Below are 20,082 nucleotides of genomic sequence, written 5' to 3' on the forward strand. Positions count from 1 at the left end.
TTTAAGAAACTGTTGACGCTTGGATCTAATCTATTACATTATACTGTGCTTTTAGACCAGAAAGTGAATGTGTTTTCATGTATGTGGTTGGGCAGTACATATGTAGCAACTCTAAAAACTAGTGTTGCATAACTATAAATACAGTGTAGGATACTTCCAGCCTTCATTCTTGCTTTACTGTGTTTTGAAGGCAGTGGCTGTGATGGTTAGAAATGTTGCAACAGGAATGCCTTGGCATTAGGCAGATTCACATTTATATCTGATCATAAGGAAATAATACTAATTTTATGTTCTGCGGCTTAGTCACGTGTTCTAACATTGCTTTCCTGATGGGAGCTATTTCTACATTCAGTTTTAGAAGAACACATACTTTTGGAGAAACCTAGGCTTTTTTTATTGGGCCCTTTTAAAGGGAAGTAAAGATTACATTCTTTGGTTCTGTTCTTCTCAACTAGTAATGATAGACACAAGGTGAGGGGGCTTCCTCTCTGGTCTTAGGTAGTCCAGGTTGAATCCTTCCATGCCAATTATGATAGTGGAGGCATTTGCACTTGGGAAAAAGTACTTTGGATCTCCTTTTCTTGTCCACCTGGGCACGTGTGCTGTTGGAGACACTGGCTGAACCTTGATGTTGGATAAACAATGTGGATGGCTTTTACCATGGTTGACAACCATGAATGATTCAGATTTTTAAGAAGAATTCTGCAGCTGGGTACAATATAGCCGTGTTATTGTCTGTGTTTGAGACTTTTATTATGTTAGGCTTTTCCCTAAACTTAGCAGCTCTTGAAATGAGGTAATGATAGGAATTTCAGTCTGGAATTTTTTTATGTTCAAAACACAACTCAAACTGGACTGGTAATGAGCAAGTAAAGAAAGGCATGAAAGGTATGACTCCAAATACTCTATAGCTCTCAAAAACCAGAAGGAAAAGGAACACCTAGCTTTACCAAAGGAGTATCATTCTTCAATAATAGTATAGCTTTGAGGGGGATTGGTATGTGGCCTATGAAACGTCAGAGATGACAGTACAGTACTTGTGCATCCATTTCAAAAGTGCATCGGGAGCCAGATAGAAAATGTGGATATGTGCAACAGGACAGAAGAGGATTCACTGAATCACAGAATCATTCACGTTGGAAGGGGCCCATAACAATCACTGAGCCCAACTCCCTGCTTCTGGCTGGACTACCTAAAAATAAATCATGATTTAAAGCATCATTCAGACCGGTACTGTAGTCACTTTCCTTGAGAGCCTGTTCTAGTCTATGGGTGAAGAACCATTTCCTCATGTCCAATCTGAACTTGGAATCACAGAAGAATGATGAAATAATTTGCATTGGAAGTGACCTTTAGAAGTCATCTAGTCCAACCTCCCTGCAATGAGCATCTAGGTCAGGATGCCCAGAGCTCCATTCCATCTGATCTTGAATGTTTCTAGGGATGGGACATTCACCATCTCTCTGGGCAACCTGTTCCACCACTCTCACTTCACCACTCTCACTGTAAATAATTTCTTCATTATGTCTAGACTAAATCTACCCTCTTTTAGTTTAAAAACATTGCCCCTTGTCTTATCACAACAGGCCCTGCTTTGTCCCTGTCTCACAATCCCAGTGTAAGTACTTCCCCTAAGGCAGCTTCATTCTGTTCCCTCATGTCCTGTTCCTGGTCACCAGAGGAAGTGACTGGGTATGATAGGACACGGCTGCAAACCACTGTCTTAAAAATGTGTCTTGATTACATAGACTGTCAGGATTGAACCTTAATTCCAGAACGAAGAGCTGAGTGTCCATGAGACTGAACCTAGTACTTGAGACATTTTATAATCCTTAAAGAGATGGAAATATATTAAGCATTTTGAAACTTGCTTTGAAGGTCTAACCAGCTTCTGTTGCAGGAGAAAAAGTTCTTCTGCCTTCCTGCAAGGAAACAAAAACAATTTGAGCGGCCTGTATATTTATTTTGTGATATCTGACAGTTGAAATAATGCTGAGGCTAGTAATCTGGTCTTTTGCTTTCATAAGTGAGGAGCTTGCTTTGTGTATGGAGCTGTGTTTGGATGAGTCACACCTGCTGCTTTTTGTTTCTCCGCCTCTGAGGAAGCTGTCCTCACTGCTGCTTGGTGATAAGCACTTGTGTTAGGTGGATCACTGTGATAACCTGGAGTTATCTTCTGTTTAAATCCTGCTCTTCCTGCTGCGTGGCTTTCTCCTGTTAGATTTCCTAGTGCCACACACACACACACACACACGGTTGCATGTCTCTAGCTGTACTGCTAGCAGTATCCATTCCGTGTGTGTGTATTTAATGGAAAATCTATTGAAAGTCTGCTTGCATGATCTGAATGTGTCCCTTTTGCTTGTTCTGTGTTAGTAGCTGGTTAAACAGTGCTGAAAAATATTTTAAATCTTGCTGTAATTGGCAGTAGAACCTCATGAAAACTGCGACTTAACCTACTTTTTGGAATGAAGTGGAAAATGGCGTCTTGCTTTCTTTGAACTGCAGTGTCTTGAGGCGGGAGGATGAGTGTAGGGATAGTAACCTGTGGAGGGCTGGGAGCCCTTGGCACAAGAGCCCTCTGCATTCCCTTGGAGGAGAGAGGCCTGAGGGCAAAAAGACTCTCCCAGAGATAAGCAACCTTCCTCGGGTCATGGTGAGAAAGTGAACCACCCCCAGCATGCCTTGTTTCTATATGGCAATAGCCTGTACCCAGTTGGCTAGTTGGTTTCTACCCCACCCCCTGCCTTTCCCATAAAAAGCCCCCTGTTTCTGCCCCTGATGAGGGAGCCTTTGTCCATGGCCTCCCCTTCACAGGGGCTGCTGGACAATGAAAGCCACCTCTGTGGAATTGCCATACGAGGCTCCTGTCTCTCTGTTCCCGGGTTCGCCTTGGGTGATTTCACGGGGAGCTGAATCACAAGAGCTGGAATCGCTTGTAGCTGAGAAGGTGCTACACTTGCTGAAATCCCCTGCTGCCCAGGGAGCTCTGCCATCACTCCTGGAAGAGTTGTTCTTTGCAGGACACTCTTTCTAGGAAGATCGTGGCACACCGGTGCTGACCAGCATTGGATCCCCTGTGATAGTTCCCTTCTGCTTGCACAGATGGAGGTTGTGTCAAAAGTTGTATTTAACAACATAGCCTTGCTAGATCTACTTCCACTTGTAAACTCTACAAGAAATCTTCACCTAGGTATTTACTCTCAAGGACTGTGTCAGGCCTAAGACAGGATGCAGAGATACAAAATGACAAACAAAGAGCAGATTTTGTGTCATTATAGTTTTATTTCTAAATAGAAATAATATTCTCTAGACTGGAAATTCAAGTCTAATGTTTCTTGACTGATGGGAGCGTGCTGCCATCACCATGATGGACAGGGGGTTTGCATCCACAAATTGGGGAGGTTTCTATAAACTTAATGAAAAAGCCCCTGCTGGTGGAATGACTCTCAATAGAATCAGTTATGAAAGATTTTGTTCCCTGAAAGTTCTTAGTGTATTGTTGTGTCTTTAAACCAGACAGATGCAACTAAAAGCAAATAGAGAGATTTACAAAAAAAGATGTTAGCGTCAATGTTTTAGTTTAAAGGAGAAAGGATAAGAAAAGTAGAAAAAGGGACAACACTTGTCATCCCTAGCTGCTTGAGTCACAGAAGTGCCCATCAGCGGTTTTGCATCGCCTTAAATGAAGGTGAAAAGGATAATTCCTCCTCTAGTTTAGGAACTGAGCCACTCACTGCCTTTGCCATTCAGACTATTGCAAGCTGCTTGGCGGCCTCTTTTTTCCCTCTGGGTGTAGCAGCAATGTGTGTCACTGCAGAGGGAGGTTTCCCACTCATTAAGGAGCACTGTGCACGGGGTGGATATTCTGCTGCACCTCACACACTGGCACATGCTTTGGACTTGTCTCCCAGGGTGGTTTAAGGCACTGGTTTGGACAGATGTCTGCATTACCTAGGCTGGGGCTGGTATTCTTCTGTTTGTCTTCCCATATAATGCAGTAACAGGGACTTAGCAGTTTCTCCTCAGGGAAGTGCAGACTGCTAGGGGATGTACTCCATAAACTCTTCGTGACACGCCAATCCTGCCTCAGTCATGTTGCTGCTCCTGAGGGAGCCTTAAAGAGTGAAGGCTGCTCCAGACTTCCTGTGTAATCAGTGAGAAGAAATGGGCATTTCCACTGTGTGATTCAGGATTCCTCTGTTGTGCATCACTTTCTGCAGGTGATTCATTCTCTCTTTCCTACTGTGTGTTTTGAAAAGGGAGCAGTGGATCATTGGTCTTCTATTTAGAAGTCCCAGATAGATGTCTGAAATTTTTCTACAGCATCAGGAAGAGGGTCAAGCCACTAACAGCAGCAGCATATGAGCAAACAGATCTGTGAGTTTTGATTGGGATTTCTATCTGCTTTTTAAATTAAGACAGTGGAGATCTTGGTTACGGTAGCACTGCCAGTCTTCAATTAAATTAATTCAATGTCAAAGTTTGTACTGCAGGCTGGAGCAAACTTTTTCCCTTCTCTTATAGCTGAGACAAACCATGAAAACTTAGTTCTAAACTTACCTTTTTCAGTGATGTGAGTATCTGTATTTTTTTTTTTTGCCTTGCTGGCAGGGTGTAGCACTAAAGGAGCTGCAGTTGGATGTCAGTACAACCCTGAAGTCTCCAAATGTGTTTAAAAGAGGCATTTGTGTGGAGGCCCTTATGCAGCTGAGAATCTCAACAAGAATTTGGCAGAAATCTCAGTGTCGGAAGATGGCAGATTCCTGTGCAGTGAGATGTTTACTGGGCCACTGTTTTATCTTTGGCAGCTGCTTTTGCACTTGATATCTTCATCTGTTTTTGAAGCTTTTACAAAGAATAATTATTCATTTCATGAAATGGATCTGTTTTACCCACCCAGCAGGGCACTGATTCACATATTTCCCTGGCAACATCCCGTTGTTATCAGAGCTGTGTTCACTTTTGCAGGGTCGCGTTCACTGGGATGTTACAACTTCCTGGGCTGTGGTTTTGTTGCATGATTTACTGAGGTGTGGGGTGACTGTTTTCAATTATTCCTTTGGAAACACTAGGGTCACTGGGGTCTCTGGGAGATGGAAGCAACCTGAGTTTTCCTTTTCAGCTGGCAGTGCTGCTAATGTAGATGTTCCAACAACCTTTTCACAGGAATATAAGGTGTTGTACCGACGACCTATAGATAGGCAGCAACTTCATTGTGTCAAATTTCAAGCCGTGTTTTCTTCTTGCCAGGACAGATTACTGTAAAAGGCAGTAGCCAATGGACTGGATTTTAACTCCCCACCAGGTAAAATTCCACTAAATCCATAGAGCTTTCTCAGACATTGATTATGTGAGGCTGGGATACTACTTAAAGGTTTCACTGATAGGGTTTTGGGAATGAGCTCTATAAATTCATGAACAAGGTTTCACTGCAGGCTCACCGGAGCTTTGCTTTGTTTTGTTAAGTTCAGGCTAAGCACACATTCTTCTGTAAGTTTGAATGTGTTCACTTGCTCTTTAAATAAAGTAACACCTGAATACACTTGCATGCTGCTCTGCACCCACAAAGCAATTATTTTGTGATGTGCTTCTGGATGCTTACATATGCATGCCGGTTGTTCACTGGTATATGTGCTCACTCAGTTCAGCTTTTGCATCAGTGCACAGCAGTACATTTAACCAGAAAAACATGGTGGACTTGAGTCATTCCAGAGTTTAGAGCTGTATGGAAGGAGACTATTTAAAATATATATTGAAAAATGAAACGGGACTTATGGGGGATATACATTATATTTTATTGTTTCGACTGACACAATGAGGAGAAGAGAATGGGGCCATGAGAACTCTTCGTGTTTGTTTTGGGTCCAGAGAATAGTTACGCCTGTACTCAAGCCCCATTAAAAAAAAAAAAAAAAAAAAGGTTATCTATTTATTTTTAGTACTGCATAGTATGAGCTGGAGTATACATTTGTTCTGGTTAACTCACCACATTTTTTTAGCATGATATTCTAACCTGCTTGGCCATTAACCTGGCTGGCTACCAGGAGAATTTTCAAACCATTGACTCATATTGCTTCCATATGTAGCTTAAACCACCTTTTCCCACAGTAGATACAGCTTGAAGGTTAGCTGCCTTGTTTTTCAGGGCAGGGAGCAGCATATTTTGAACTGAGTCAACACATATGAATAAAGGAAGTAAATACAAGATATTTTTAACTTTTCGGGGTCTAATCTCATTTTTGCCAAAATCTAGTTCCAAATCAGGAAAGACCAACAGGGGTTTTTGTGCTCCTCTCCCCCAGGAGGTTAAGCAGTCTTCAGCATACATAGCTTATCTTTTGATTATTGCATCTTTGTGAGGATGAATCTTCACAGCTGCCATTTCAGGGGTTTTTTTGGTTTATGCTGTTTGAAGATCTTGGGGCATGAGTTGCTCTGTGTGTGTGGGACCTGCTGTTCTGAGGATGTGACTAACCAAGTGGGAAATGACACACAGGCTGCATGCCATGGCACCTTAGTGAGCACCTGTATGGAGGTGGGGCCTGTATGTGGCTGGAGCTCCTGTTCTTAGTTGGAGCCCATGTTTTGTGTCAAGCACCAAAGGACAGGTGCTGGCTAGGAGAATTGGTTTATTATCCATTAAATATGAATTATTTAAGAAATAAATAATTATTTATTATCAGAGCAGTAGCTGCCTCTGGGACACGCAGCTCAGGGCAAGGAGGAGGAGCCCTGGAGCCCTCTATGGGAATGGGGAAGACCATGTTTGGCTGAAGGTGAAGGTGGAGGCAGCAGCTGTGGGAGACATTGTGGGTTTGCACTCAAAAAAACCCCAACCATGTTGTGAAAAGCAGTATGTGGCATTGCTGCAATTCACCTACCTGACCCAGTTCTACCTTTTTTTCTTTCCTTTTGCGATCAAAAATGAAAGTGAAGCTAAAAAGAAAAAATAGTCTCCTGAGCTGTTACCTTTGGATCTCTGTAGCCAAATGTAAGCATTCTGCTCAGTTCAGGAGATATGAGCACATAGCTGAGCATGTTTTCAAGCCTAGCTGAAGTCAGTAGGACTGTCATGTTGAACAATAACACTTTCAGCATGTGTTTAAAACCAAAACCAAATGGATACATGGCTTTTTTCAAAGACAGAATCACAGAATCACCAGGTTGGAAGAGACTTCTAAGATCATCGAGTCCAACCCACGACCTAACACTAAACCATGGCACCAAGTGCCACATCCAATCTTTTTTTAAACACATCCAGGGATGGTGATTCCACCACCTCCCTGAGCAGACAATTCCAGTACTTTACCACTCTTCCCATGAAAAACTTTTTCCTGACTCCAGCCTAAATTTCCCTTGGAGCACCTTAAGACTGTGTCCTCTCGTTCTGTCAGTTGCTGCCTGGAGAAAGAGACCAACCCCCACCTGACTACAACCACCTCTCAGGAAGTTGTAGAGAGTGATAAGATGCGTGGATAACAAACTCTTTGCTCCCAAATTTTTTATTCTAGTGTTTGTATAATATTTATGCTTGCATTGAATGGGGTTTATTTTCAGTTAAAAATGCTAAAATACAGATTTGTTTGCATTAGGTGATTTTGTTTTGCTTTACTTTTCCAATCCCACTCTAGCCTTTATAAAGATAAATTCTATGGTGGTGTCAATGGGGTTTTCTGGTGCACAACTTGCAGAGACCAAATGTAGCCTTTTCTAAGTGAAAATGCTCAGAAGACAAGAGGCGAATGGCTTCCCCTGTTTTTTTTTTTACTCTAAAAGGCATGTTGGAGTTTTGTGCTGTATAATTCTTCAGGTATTTGGATTAACTCTGATAAAATTATAGGTGGTTGTAAGGGAGTTTATTGTGCTTATAAATTGTAGTGGGGCTCCCTGTAATTTGTTATAATTAATTCAATAGTTCAAGAGCAGAAAATCAAGATCAGGTTGTGGCATGCCTTCCTTTCTTGCTAAAGCATGCCATTACTGGCCTTTTTATTTAAAGGTTCACTTTGTGCTTGTGGGTTTATTTGAACTTGGAGTATGCAAAATGCATAATACACTCTGAACAAAAAAGTACAAGTACAGAGGACGGACCTGTTGCGGTTGGGGGGGGTTTCTGTTTAAATGTAGAGAAATTGGTAGATACTGAGAAGCTGCATCTGGTGGCTAAGCCTCTCATGGAAGGAGGGCATGTTTTGGAAGGCTTGTGTCACGTCTGCGGGCTGCAACAAAGCCTGGGTGCATGTCTGTGCTTGTGGCCCATCAGAAGTGGCAGGAAAAAAAAACCACTGGCAGAGCACTTCTTTCCAATGCAAGCTCCCTCTTTTGCTGCCAGTGAGAATGTTCAGTGTGACACTGTTGTCTCCTGTCACTGCTGAGGGCTTCACTGGCCGTCTCTTTAACTCTCGGCACCAAAGAGCCACAGCACTTTGGTACCAGGCTACACTGGAAGCATATACTGCTTCTATGGGAGAGGTTATAGAGCCTGTGTTATCCTCCTAAACAGTCAATATCCATTTGTAATACAAATATACTTTTCTTTAAGTGCTCAATTTTTCTGCAGAAATTTGGTGTTGTTGACTGATTCATGCCAGAATAAACACCTTATTGCTCTTAAAATACTTCGCATTTACTTTTGAAATTGTGTGCCAGCTGTGTAGAGAACTGGAGGGGGTGGAGATCTGGAATTTTAATTGTCTTTTGGGGAATGTGTGCAAACGAACAACCTTTCAGTAGTCAACTGTTGAAATGGAGATGGTAAACAACAACTAAGCAGTGCACAATTCTTATCAGGCTGTCTTTAGCTGTGCAAAATTTCCTGTTCTAGTATCCTTAGCCAGGAGCTGACTGTAGAGCTGGCCCATAACCTTTGGAAGGCATTGGTCTTTGGTAGGAGCCTCACTGGTCAGCTATGGCAGCTGGCCTTTCATTACGTGCCTCATTACAGCTCACCAAGCAAGCCAGGCATCCAGGCTCTGTAGCTTGTCCCTACCTCACAATCTGCATATCAAAATGAATGGAAAGTGACCCTTGTGAAGTTAGTCTGTTGTACCAAATCTCCTCTTTTCCCCTCTGACTATAATCTGTTGCTTTTAAAGACAGAGATTGAGTGATCTGGAAGTACGTGATAGGAACTGTGTTTTGATCTGTTCTCCTTTTTTTTCAGTCAAATGTGTGAGTATGATGCTGTCCCAGCATTGTTCTGTCTCATTAGGAAGGGGAATGACACAAATCTTTCCATGTATTTATTTCATTTTCAGTGTCAGTCATGTTTTCCATCCAGCTGCTGGAGGAAACCAGGATGTAGGCAGTTGGATGCTGCTTTTGAACAGCGTCATTTCTCAGTTACCTGAAGCTAACCTTGACCTACCCTCTAAGGTTGTTATGATCAAAGAGCTCTTACCCTGGAAGACGTTATGACTGTGTTTTTACTATTGGCATTGACAGTTTGAGCTTCTGAAGGAATTTCCTCCTGTATGTGTGACAAAGGCTCTTTCGTCTCCTTCACTCTTTTTCTGGCAAGTCTGCTGATCTTCCTGAAGGTCTGTGACAGGGTGTGGTAGACTCATTCTCAATAATACCCTTCCAAAAATATTACCCTTCTATTAGTGGAAACACTGCCATTGCTTTTTATATTCGAACACAAATCCGAGATAAATGGCTGTTGTCTAGAACTGTGAAACATCAGACTTTTGCTAGGAGAGAAGTTGATGAAATTCCAAAGGAGTGAACTAGAAATGTTCTGTTTATCAACCCCATCTAAGTTTTTAAAGTGGCAAAGACGAGGCATTAGCTCTGTGTTACTGACTATGACATCATGAATCTATATATCTCTCTTTTTTTAAGTGCCTTTAGATTAAGATGTGCTGATTGAATCCTTGCCTCCAAAATGTGTTTCAGCATGCCCAGGCTCAGAAATCATAACACCATGTTTGCCAATATACTGTTGTTGCATTTGAAAAGACCAGTCTTGTCTGCCTGTCTGCCTTTCTTAGCATATAAAATCCAGTCCAAGTTTGCAAGTCAGCTTTGTTACTGTATATTGAGTATATTGAGTGACCCACATGAAATAAGCAGCATCCAGTAAGTAGTACTCGGGATTGAAACTTGGGAACAAAACCTAGATCTCCCAAATCTGCCTTGGATTCCTGCCCAAGTTTACATGAGTAGCTTCACCAACCTCAGATATTCTATAAAATTAGGCTAATCATTGTTAATACATTAAAGCATGTTTTTCTCAGAAAAGCTACCAGCAAGAGTTAAGTAGTAATATGATTGTCTCAAATATGTAATAAATAAATAGAAATCACTTTTTGGTCATTATCAGTGAGTTTCTTTGGTTGCCCACTGAATTGCCGAGTCATTGACTCATCTACCTCAAAGGCTTAGAAAATCGGTCCTCAAAATAAAAAAATGGGTTTCTATTTCAAATGTAGCATATAGGTATCCATGGAATCCTGTTGCTAAATAGTATCAAAGCCAAAATCATGGCAGGTTTTAAGGTATGAGGTGAACAATAGACACATCAATATCAAAGTTAGTGCTTAAAATAATTTTAGTAAATCATAAAAGGCCTCTGTTCTGGAGAAACTGCTTCCCCTGTGGGCACATTATTGCATAAGTGTACATTGCAGCGTCTCTCCTCAGAAATATATTACCATACTAAGATAATCTCAAACAAGCTGACTCGGACTGTTGTTGTGACTCAATGAGACTTTTATTGTGTTCCTAATTTTAGAAAATCATATTGTATTCTAATTGCAATTTTTTTTTTTAAGTTGGAAAAGAGCTGAAGTTCTTGAGCTAAACCACTTGTGGACCAATCTGTTTCTCCTTTGAGTCTTAAAGGTTTCTTCTTTTGGAGATATGAGATGGTAAAGCAGTTCTCTTTTCCTCCAGACAAGAAGTTAAATTACATAGTTATGCAGTTATTCAACAGATAGGCTTGATGCCAAAATGGTACCTAATGAGTTATAAAAAAGTTAGTCATGCCAGTAATTGCATCATTAGAAACGATTGAAAAGTAGTTGTACCTATTGGGTAACTAATATATGTTTTGTAGTGCTTTGTTTGTTTTCAGATACACTAAAGGTAAATATTTATTGGTATTGAAACTGTGATGTATTTATATTGGCTTGAAATTTCCAAATAAAACAAACTGATTAAAAATAAAAAGAAAAGCTTTTTGAATGTTTCCTGCTGCATTGGAGATAATGTGTATATTACAAACCCTTCCTGATTTACAGAGAAGGCTAGTAAAACCAGGAAAAAATAACAAAAATCCAGACAGGTCACAATTCAAACAGTATTAAACATTATTAGCTCGATCATGTCACCTTTTTGTATAAAATATACATTTAGATTGTAAATCCCTGGGACAAAAAGAATTTTTTTGTTCTCTTCCTGTGCATTTCCTAGCACAGTTTGATGTTGCTTGATTACTAAGGCTAGTAGATCTGATAATACTGAGTAATTATTCAGGTAAGGAAGTATTTGCCTTGCGGTTCTTTGTGGAAGTCACTAGTAAGAAAATCCTGAAGATGCAGTGCAATTACCCTGCAAACGTAATGTGTATTCTTACTTTCGTAAACCATCCTTTACTTTCTCTGCAAAGATCTCGCTTCTGGTGTTGGTCAGGCCAGGTTCTGTGTGGCTTGTGATACCTGAAACGTTGGTTGTTGAGGAGAATGGAAACCAGTGAAATTGAGTGATTTTCTGCATGTATCAAATAGCACCAGGGGTTTTACATCAGATAACAGTGGTGATGGAAGGGTGCAGTGAATTCAGTGACACTGTACAAACACCCACGTTCTTTCTTGAAGTGACAGCAGAACAAATGTGAACCCTGGTCTTGGGGGAGGCCCATGCAGAATTGTTTGAGCAAATGGAGTTTCCCTGCATTTATGCTGCTGTAGCAGAGTCTGAATCTGCGTGTTGCAATTAAATTTTAAAACAGTACCCTTATCTCCTGCTTGCAAGTACCATTGGGTTTTGGTGGGTTTTTTTTCCTTTCATAGTATGGATTGCCAAAATACAGATGTTTATTCTGGAGTTGAGATGTTGTCTCATAGTCATCCAGTTGCAGCTTCTTTGCTCTATAAAAATGTGCTTTTTGATGCAATACATGCAAATATACTTTTAATGTTTTGTGTGTTGGCTAAATAGAGTTGTGGGAAATTATATCCTTTTAATGATGGCTTTGTTCAGACTTGTTGTCCACTCCCATTCCCCTTGGAATTAGCTACAGGCTGGCAAACTGCAGTAGCCTTTATTATATTGAATATACAATGGCTCTGCTAATAATGTTTAACCCAAACTGAGCAATGAAGGTGAGAGATTTCAGCTCCAGGCTGACTTGGCTATGGTGGTGTCTTTTCTGCCCTGCTCTCCTCCAGTATCCCAGAATGACTTTGTGATTAAAGCTTCATAAATCTTAATTTTGAATTTTTTGTCTTTTATTTTTGGGGGTGCAGATTGCAAACTTCTCTTTTGTTCACTTTCCATATGCTTTCCCAACTAAAACACCTAATAGAAGGCTTATGAAACGCATGTTTTTATCTGCTGTCCTGGAACAGCTTTCCTCAGTGAATCTATAGCTGAAACATTTTTAAAATGTTTGATTTCCCTCAAATTATAGATCTACTTTTGCAATCCAAGTGAACAAAGAGCAGTCTCAGTTAGCATAGTGGTATAATAACAGCATTTAATTTAATTTCGGATGGAGGAGCCTCAAATCCCTGACAGAATGTGGGCCAGTTGCTCCTCTCCGTTGGCTGGGCAGGGAGCCTGACCACAGTTTTGCAGCATGGCTGAGCCATGAATCTGTGGCTGGTGGAGTTATTAGAGCCTTCTAGTGGAGCTTCCTCCAGGGTATCCTGCTCCTTCTCTGCCTTGACACTGGAATTAGCCACCCCAGTCCATGCCTGGGGAAAGATGTCCCAGTTCATGCTTTGTTTGGACACCATGAACAGAGATGTCAGGGGACTCTTCAGGTGGGTGTCACTTGTCACGGTCAGTACAGGGGTAAAGAGGAAGCACATACCAACCACAGGTTTCTGCCTCGGTCTTCTTCAGATTATCTTGGCACTTCCACTGAAACAGGTGCCAGAGCCACAGTGCGTGGTTGCATTTCAGTGTGTTTGCCTGTGAAAAGTGACAACTTTCTCCGTGAGACTTTTTCCCTGACAGATACACTAGTTAATGTCAGAGCACCAATTATATACATCCCTTAAACTCTTACTGCATGTCAATCTACAATATATAATAAATCCTAAACTCACTGGATGATCTTTAATATCCCTTCCAACCCAACCCATTCTGTGATTCCATAATGCTGTAGAATATTCCTATTAAGATTTTTAAATGTGACCTCTTCCTGACGATCAAGTGAAGCACCTGTAAATGGGCATTTTTCTCAGATTATGGGTGCTGTCTGCTGTCCTTGTGAGTGTGTAACTGTGTGTTTATGAGTGTGTAACTGTGTGTTTGTGAGTGTGTGTGTATGTCTGAGTGTAACAGTGTGTGAGTGTGTAACTGTGTGTGTGTGTGCACGTGTGTGCTCCTTGTTTGCCCTAACTTTTCTAACATCTGTCTAGGGTCTGACCTATTTTTTTTTTTTCTAATTTTGGAGGCTACTGGTCAAAGACAGTGTTGGGGGGAAATGGTGGAGACAGCTCTTGAGAATTCCACATTGTCCAAGGCAGACAAAAAAAAATGTTTCCTTCCTTGCTTGCACCATATTCCGATGGCAAGTCACATGGCAACTCAAACCCCCCAGCAATGTTTCTTTTGAAAGTCTAGGTCATAATATTTGATACTAAGGTAGCTGCATTGGCGCTGTATTTTGGTGATGCTTACCTGAGTAATTCTTTCTGTGATTTGTCTGCAGTTGTGTGGACACTGGTTCAAATTATGGCTCCCCTACAGCTGGTCACATTCTTGACTTCTGTGCAGCTAGGATGTCACTCTAAGAATTTTACATTGGTTTGAGTTTCATGTAGCCTCTTAACTCTGTGTTTGTTTTAACAATAGCTTTATTTTTCTGGCACATGTGGATTTTACTCTCCTTGTTAGACTAGAATATGTAACTTGTGTGTATGTGTAGCATGGACCCAAATAGCTGCTTTTGGGATTACAAGTCTTGAAGACCAAATGAATCAAACACTTGCTCACCTGCATCGTTGATAAGCAGCTTATGTCAAGCTTCTATGAAAGCATGCATGTCTTTGGAGTTGGGATTTGGTCACTGCAAAGGAGTAGAAAGAAGCTGATTTGTCTCTTGGACCGAGCAATTGTAAAACCTGGGGCTGAGGCACAGGGCTCAAGCTGGGGAGCCGTATGCTTTTTAGCCTGCCTCTCTCAATCAAATTTCAAAATCCCCTCAAGTTTTAATCTTCATTAGGCTGTGTGGAAGCCAAATCTGAGCATTTTAAATGCGATTATATTTTTCTTACTTCTCAACACAAACAGTAACATTTGCAAGCTTAGTTAAGGCACCGCGGTCCCTGTTCCACGGTTGATGTTGCAGTGGTTCTCCTTTCTGCTGGGACTGGGAAGGTGACACACTCTAGAACAAGGCCAGAACAGTTTCTTTGCCAAGAGGTTCAGAGGTAAGGTCAGATGTGGCGTGCTGGTTGTAGCTGAGCCCAGTTAGGAGTTTACTGCCCACAGACTTTGACTGCTGTTCGCTGTCTGCCTTGCAGAGCTTGCAGTCTCTGGGACTGGCTGGCATGCTTGTGTACCACTTCTTTCTATCCCAGTTTATCTCAAGCAATTCTTTCTTAAATCTGTGCCATTTTAAGTGGATGCCCTCTGTTTCAGGGGGCTAGCAGGCATATGCAGCTCAAGGGTGCAGTAACCTCTGAACCTGTCTCAGCTGCAGCCAGGCTGGTGTGTCTGCTCACAACCCGAAAAAGTGCATTTCTTGAGTTTTGAGGTTCCTAATTTGGGTCACCCAGGTGCACCTGGAGGCTGAGTGCACACATGGACCATGTTAGAAGCTGTGTTTGCTTGGTTTGTGTGTCTTAGTCATCCGTACATATGAAAAATGCCAGTTAATAAATAAACCTTTTATATGGGCCATAGTTTAAGTTAAATCAGCAGACCAAAGTGTATTGCTAAAATTCCATTTCTTCAGTCAAAATGGTGTCACTGGAGCAAAAACAGTGGAAGCAATATGAACAGCCCCTTTTTGCATTGGGGATTACATGGTCTGCACTAACCTCTATAAAACTCATAAAAGAGGTAATCTTAGCAGATGTCCCTCTTCTATGTGGTCTAGGGAACACAAACTAGAACTTTTCATTTTCCCTGTCATCCATCTGGAAGCACTGCACAGGTAGGGATCATATGAATTTGTTGTGGTAATGTGGAGCTTCTGAAGCTGGGTACAGGCCTGCTGTTCAACAGCCTGGCCTCCTGCTTGGGGTGATTTTTTTCCTTCTTTTCCGCAATCTTTGTTTTTTCCTGTGGGAAATGTGCCAGCTTATAGATATTATAATTTGTGCCTTCTTTTTTTTTGTTTGTAGATATCAGTATTACCTACAGGTGAAAAAGGATGTTCTTGATGGGCGGTTAATATCCTCATTCGAGCAGGGAATTCGACTGGCTGGTCTGGCAGTGCAAGGTAGGGTGACATGATCCCATGGCCTTTGTCCAGCAATGGCTCTTTCGGTTTGTCCTCTATCGTGACTGAGCACTGAGGCCTTGTATGACTCCTGCTCACAGCAGCTGGGTTTCCAATTGATTCCAAAGTGCATGGGTGGACTGCCGTGGATGAAACGCTCACAGCCTCAGGCAGGGAACGAGGGACCACACCACAGTGCTCAACTTTCCTATTTCTAAAATTCATGCAAGTGAATCTCAGCAAAACTCCAGTTCTTCCAGCCCTGACCACGGAGTACTTTGCAGTAATGATTTGCTTCACGTTCTCTGGTTTGAAATGCAAATTACATCAAAGAGCATGGCAGCAGCTTTAATTTTGCCTTTAATTAAAATCTCATTTTGCTGTATAGTGCTATATGAAGTATGAAAGAACACATGACCGTAATTGTTATGTGAGTTATAAGTTAATAATAAACTACTTCTTACAACATGATTTTTATTCTGAGACTCCTAAGGACATCAATAAAAGTCGGATCACATAATGTATATGTGCAGGGGAAGAAGCCCTGTATTTGGATAATGTACGTTTCAGTCTATCCACAACTGACTGAGAACTTGAGGCAGAGTTTCAGCAATAGTGTTCTCTGCATGCTCTCTGATGAGTGGAACGGGGGAAGTGTATACATAAATAGCAAACATGAGGATCTGATTGTTGACAATTAAAGGTTCAATGGAGAGAAATGCTAATGTGGTCTTTTTTTAGAGCAGTAGAAATGCTGGTTTTGTATCTTATATCTTCATTAAAAATTGAAGGGAAAATGTCTTGTCAAATCTTGAAATGTTTGCCTAATAAAGGAAAATATATGTATAAGATTCCATAATTAATCTTTTAATTTAGGTAAATGAAGATTTTCCAGTGTATAAGTTAGGTCTGAATAGATACTGAATATATTTCATTGTGTTTTTGGAGCTTTTTCCTAATTTTGAGAGTGAGTCAATCCTACTATTCCTGAGGTTGTATGACTTCCTTTGTCCTTTGCATGCGATGCGACCAAAGGTATTTGAAATACTTATTTCTTTTAAACTTGTAGACTCTGTTTCATGCCCATTTTGATTTCCTTCTATTTATGCTAAAACATAACTCTGAGGTAGAAACAAAATGAAACCGCATTTTTGGCATCCTGCAATATGCGAAATCGTCTAGAAGCTTTGGAAGAATGTTAAGATAAAATGATTTATGGTGGGGATTTCCAGCTCCTGTAATACGAGAATCTTGTAGATGGCGTTTGATCCTGTTCAATTAATATAAAATAAAAACCTCCTGGCAAGATACTCTTTTGATATAAGCTGTTGTGTATTTAACAGATAGATAAATATAGGCATTGTTTGGGGGTTTTAAATGTAGTTTAGCCTTTAGGAAGCATTTCCAAAACTCCATGGTCTCAAGGATATTTAGACAAGAATCCTCAGCCTGACATATGAGTGAATGTGAGCACGGAGATGAGTATCTTTTGGAGAGATGTAGAAGAAGCAGAAAAGTGAGTAGAAAGCTGTGGGCCAGTCTGTTAAACCAACACAGTGCCTTATGCTGTTCCATTGGCTGCAGAAGGATAAACCTTCCCTCATGTTGGTTGTTGACAATTTTAAATAAAATTGACTACTGGATTTTAACCTTTATAGCCTGTAAAATTAATCTTTTGTTCAACTGTGTAGAGTTGTAGCAGAGGTAGCTTAAATTTTCTTTATTTTTGCCTGGTCAGAGTTGGAAATGTTGGAGAAGCAAAAGTGTGCATGATTTTTAAAGAGACTGAGCAATCCCAGCATTTTTTTAATGGAGGTATGAGTTCAAGAAGGCTACAGAAAAACAAACTCTTGCTCTTCTGATGGTTAAGCACTGCAAATGATCATTATATTGGAGATCAAAAGAAAAATTATTTGTTGGCTGTTACTTGATCTCTGGTAATAACACTATTATTTTCAGACCTCCATGCTAAAAGCTGAAGTACAAGCAAAAATCTTTGTGCTAGGCTGTGGCTTCAAGAGAACTCGCCCACTTGAAATTAAGCATCTGTGCAAAGGTTGAGTGTGGTCTTAACATGTGTGGATAGTGCCAAAGTGAGTAATTGTGTTGTTCTTTTCCAGCGGATTTTGGAGACTATAATCAGTTTGAATCTCATGACTTCCTCCGAGAATATGTCTTGTTTCCTATGGTGAGTTCCTTATCCCTCTCTTTTGTGGTCTTTTGTGAATAATTTCTCCATGACTCAGAGATGGCTTTGTTGATAACAGAGTAAAAACACCAGCGCTGGACTAGTGGAAGCAAAATTTGCTCCCCAAAACTTGATTGCAGCTGAGTGATTCTATGCTATGGAATGTCAGCCCATTTTCAGTTCCTGTTGAGCCTCCACTAGGAATAGGTGTCAACAAAAGAAACTTACGTCTTTGAATCAAAAAAGAATTTGCATCTATTTTAAAAGGTATATATTAGCACCACTGTGATGTTAGCAACATGGCATATCAAGGGGATACAAGGGCTGCTGCTGTAGTAAATGTTGTGTCACGGGACAAGCCATGCAGCCATTTCTGAAGAGAATGTGAATTTACATCAGCTGACTGTTGCACTGAAGTGAAGCCTGAATCAAGTCTTCTCCAAACGTTCTCCAGGGACTGTGCTATAAATTTGGTTTACATTTGGAAACTAGGAAAGGAATTTAGATCGCTAATGATGTTGGAAATTTGGTGACAAATGCCGAGCATTTGCAGTCTGGGACATTGAGCTTCTCTGGGAGGATGAATAAGAGAAGAAGAAAACCAAAACAAATGACTGTTGAAGCTAAGGCTGGCTTTGTCTTAGATGAACAAGTCCATCAGCATGAATATTTAGTGTAAGCTTCATAAATATAAAAGATCATGGAATTATTTCTAACTGGAAAAAATATTTGGAAGCAGGGTGTAGCTGCCTGGAAGTTAAGGCATCTGGTTTCCCTCTGCAATTAGTGGAGTAGTAGAGGGAGAATGATTCATCTCACTGTAATTTGAAGGCTTGAGAAGCATTTCATCCCACTTACCCATGCTCTTTTGCAGGAGTTGCAGTGGACAGTTTGTTCTTAAATCCAAAAAGGTGACATCTGTATTGTGTCTTGACTGCAATTTTGAGCCACTAGGCAGTTCAAAACGACCTGAAAAAAATGGGAAGGAAGAAGGGAATGTACAGAGATCTGAATATGCTTTGCATGGAATATATGTGTAGAATGTGGCTTCAGTATTAACCTTTCACTAATAAACTTCTGTTATCCTCTCTAGTGGAGCAGAATTTCTTTGGTAAGCCATCTTATCTATTGATAAGTAATTGATGATCTTGTGTGTGGTTGATGGCTTATGAAGTCATGTATGATAGCCTAAATGGGAAAGAAGATGGCTGAAAATGTATACGGAGAAAAGTGTTGTTGTCAGGGTGTCACTTCGTAAATGAACTTCTGCAAAGTTCTTTCAATACAAAAAGAATGAATTGGAGTGGTTTGGGTGGGAAGGGACCTTAAGGATCATCTAGTTTCAACACCCCTGCCATGGGGAGGGACACTTTCCACTAGACCAGGTTGCTCAGTGCTCCATCCAACCTGGCCTTGAACACTGCCAGGGATACACTGGTACTATTTTTTGTTCAGAAAAAAAATTAGGGGAGGTTTTAGGTCTCTAGATGAGCTTCCAGGTGGTTAATTTCTCTGCGGTTCAGCAATTTACTTTGTGGGCCCATCTCTTCGAAACTCTGTTTTTGTGTCAGCTGCCTGCATGGTGGTGTGGTCAGCTCTCTTCTGTTTTGCATGTTTACCATCCCCTTGTGGTATCTTGCCTTTCATCCATGCTACTATTGCTAAATTTAAGAAGATCAGCAGGGTGTCTGCTTCCTACACCTTCAGAAGCCTACTCTTAAATCAACTGTTTCTCTAGACATTTCTTTAACTACTTCTCTCTGTTCTTCTGGGGAGGATGGATAACATAATAGTAAATACTTCACTACAAATTCAGTAACAGTGGCTAAATGCTGCAGATACAAACCAGTCCCTAAGCAAGCTGAAAGATTTGAGTGAATTTGGGGCATAGAAAAAGCCTCCACTGAGAAAGTTGCTATAAATTCATTAGTGAAGCGAGCTTTTGGATGAGGGAGGGGCAGCTGCGTTTGTGCTGTTTGATCTTGTGAGGCTACAATGTGTGTCAAATGGCATTTCTTCAGCAGTGAAAAGAACAAAGTTATGTACACAGTACACCCCACAGGTGTGTGGCTGTGCATAGGCATGTACCATGCCATTTTTCATTAGCACACTACCACTTTCACATTTTTTTGTGGCAGAAGCAAATATCAGAGGGGAGGGCCCCATTGAGCAAGAAGCAGTGTATTTAAGTACATTACATGCAGCCTTAAGGCTTTCTTAAATAGAAGTAAGAACTTTGAGGTTTTGCAAGAAAGTTTTTCAGCTTCCT

The 20,082-nt window shown here is 40.9% G+C and overlaps 1 protein-coding gene across 2 annotated transcripts in view; it reads left to right on the plus strand.

Moving 5' to 3' along the window:
* Nucleotides 1-20,082, plus strand: part of PTPN14 (protein tyrosine phosphatase non-receptor type 14) — a 111,930-nt gene that overhangs the window by 54,874 nt on the left and 36,974 nt on the right. For both annotated transcript variants that reach the window (XM_042051749.1, XM_042051750.1), the window contains exons 4-5: nt 15,528-15,625; nt 17,746-17,813. In XM_042051749.1, the coding sequence (XP_041907683.1) occupies nt 15,528-15,625; nt 17,746-17,813 (166 nt within the window). The remainder of the gene's footprint in view (nt 1-15,527; nt 15,626-17,745; nt 17,814-20,082) is intronic.

The sequence above is a fragment of the Corvus kubaryi genome, unplaced genomic scaffold, assembly GCF_017639235.1.
Source record: "Corvus kubaryi isolate FWS band 111438036 unplaced genomic scaffold, C.kubaryi_AGA036_p1.0 76, whole genome shotgun sequence".
Classification (NCBI taxonomy): domain Eukaryota; kingdom Metazoa; phylum Chordata; class Aves; order Passeriformes; family Corvidae; genus Corvus; species Corvus kubaryi.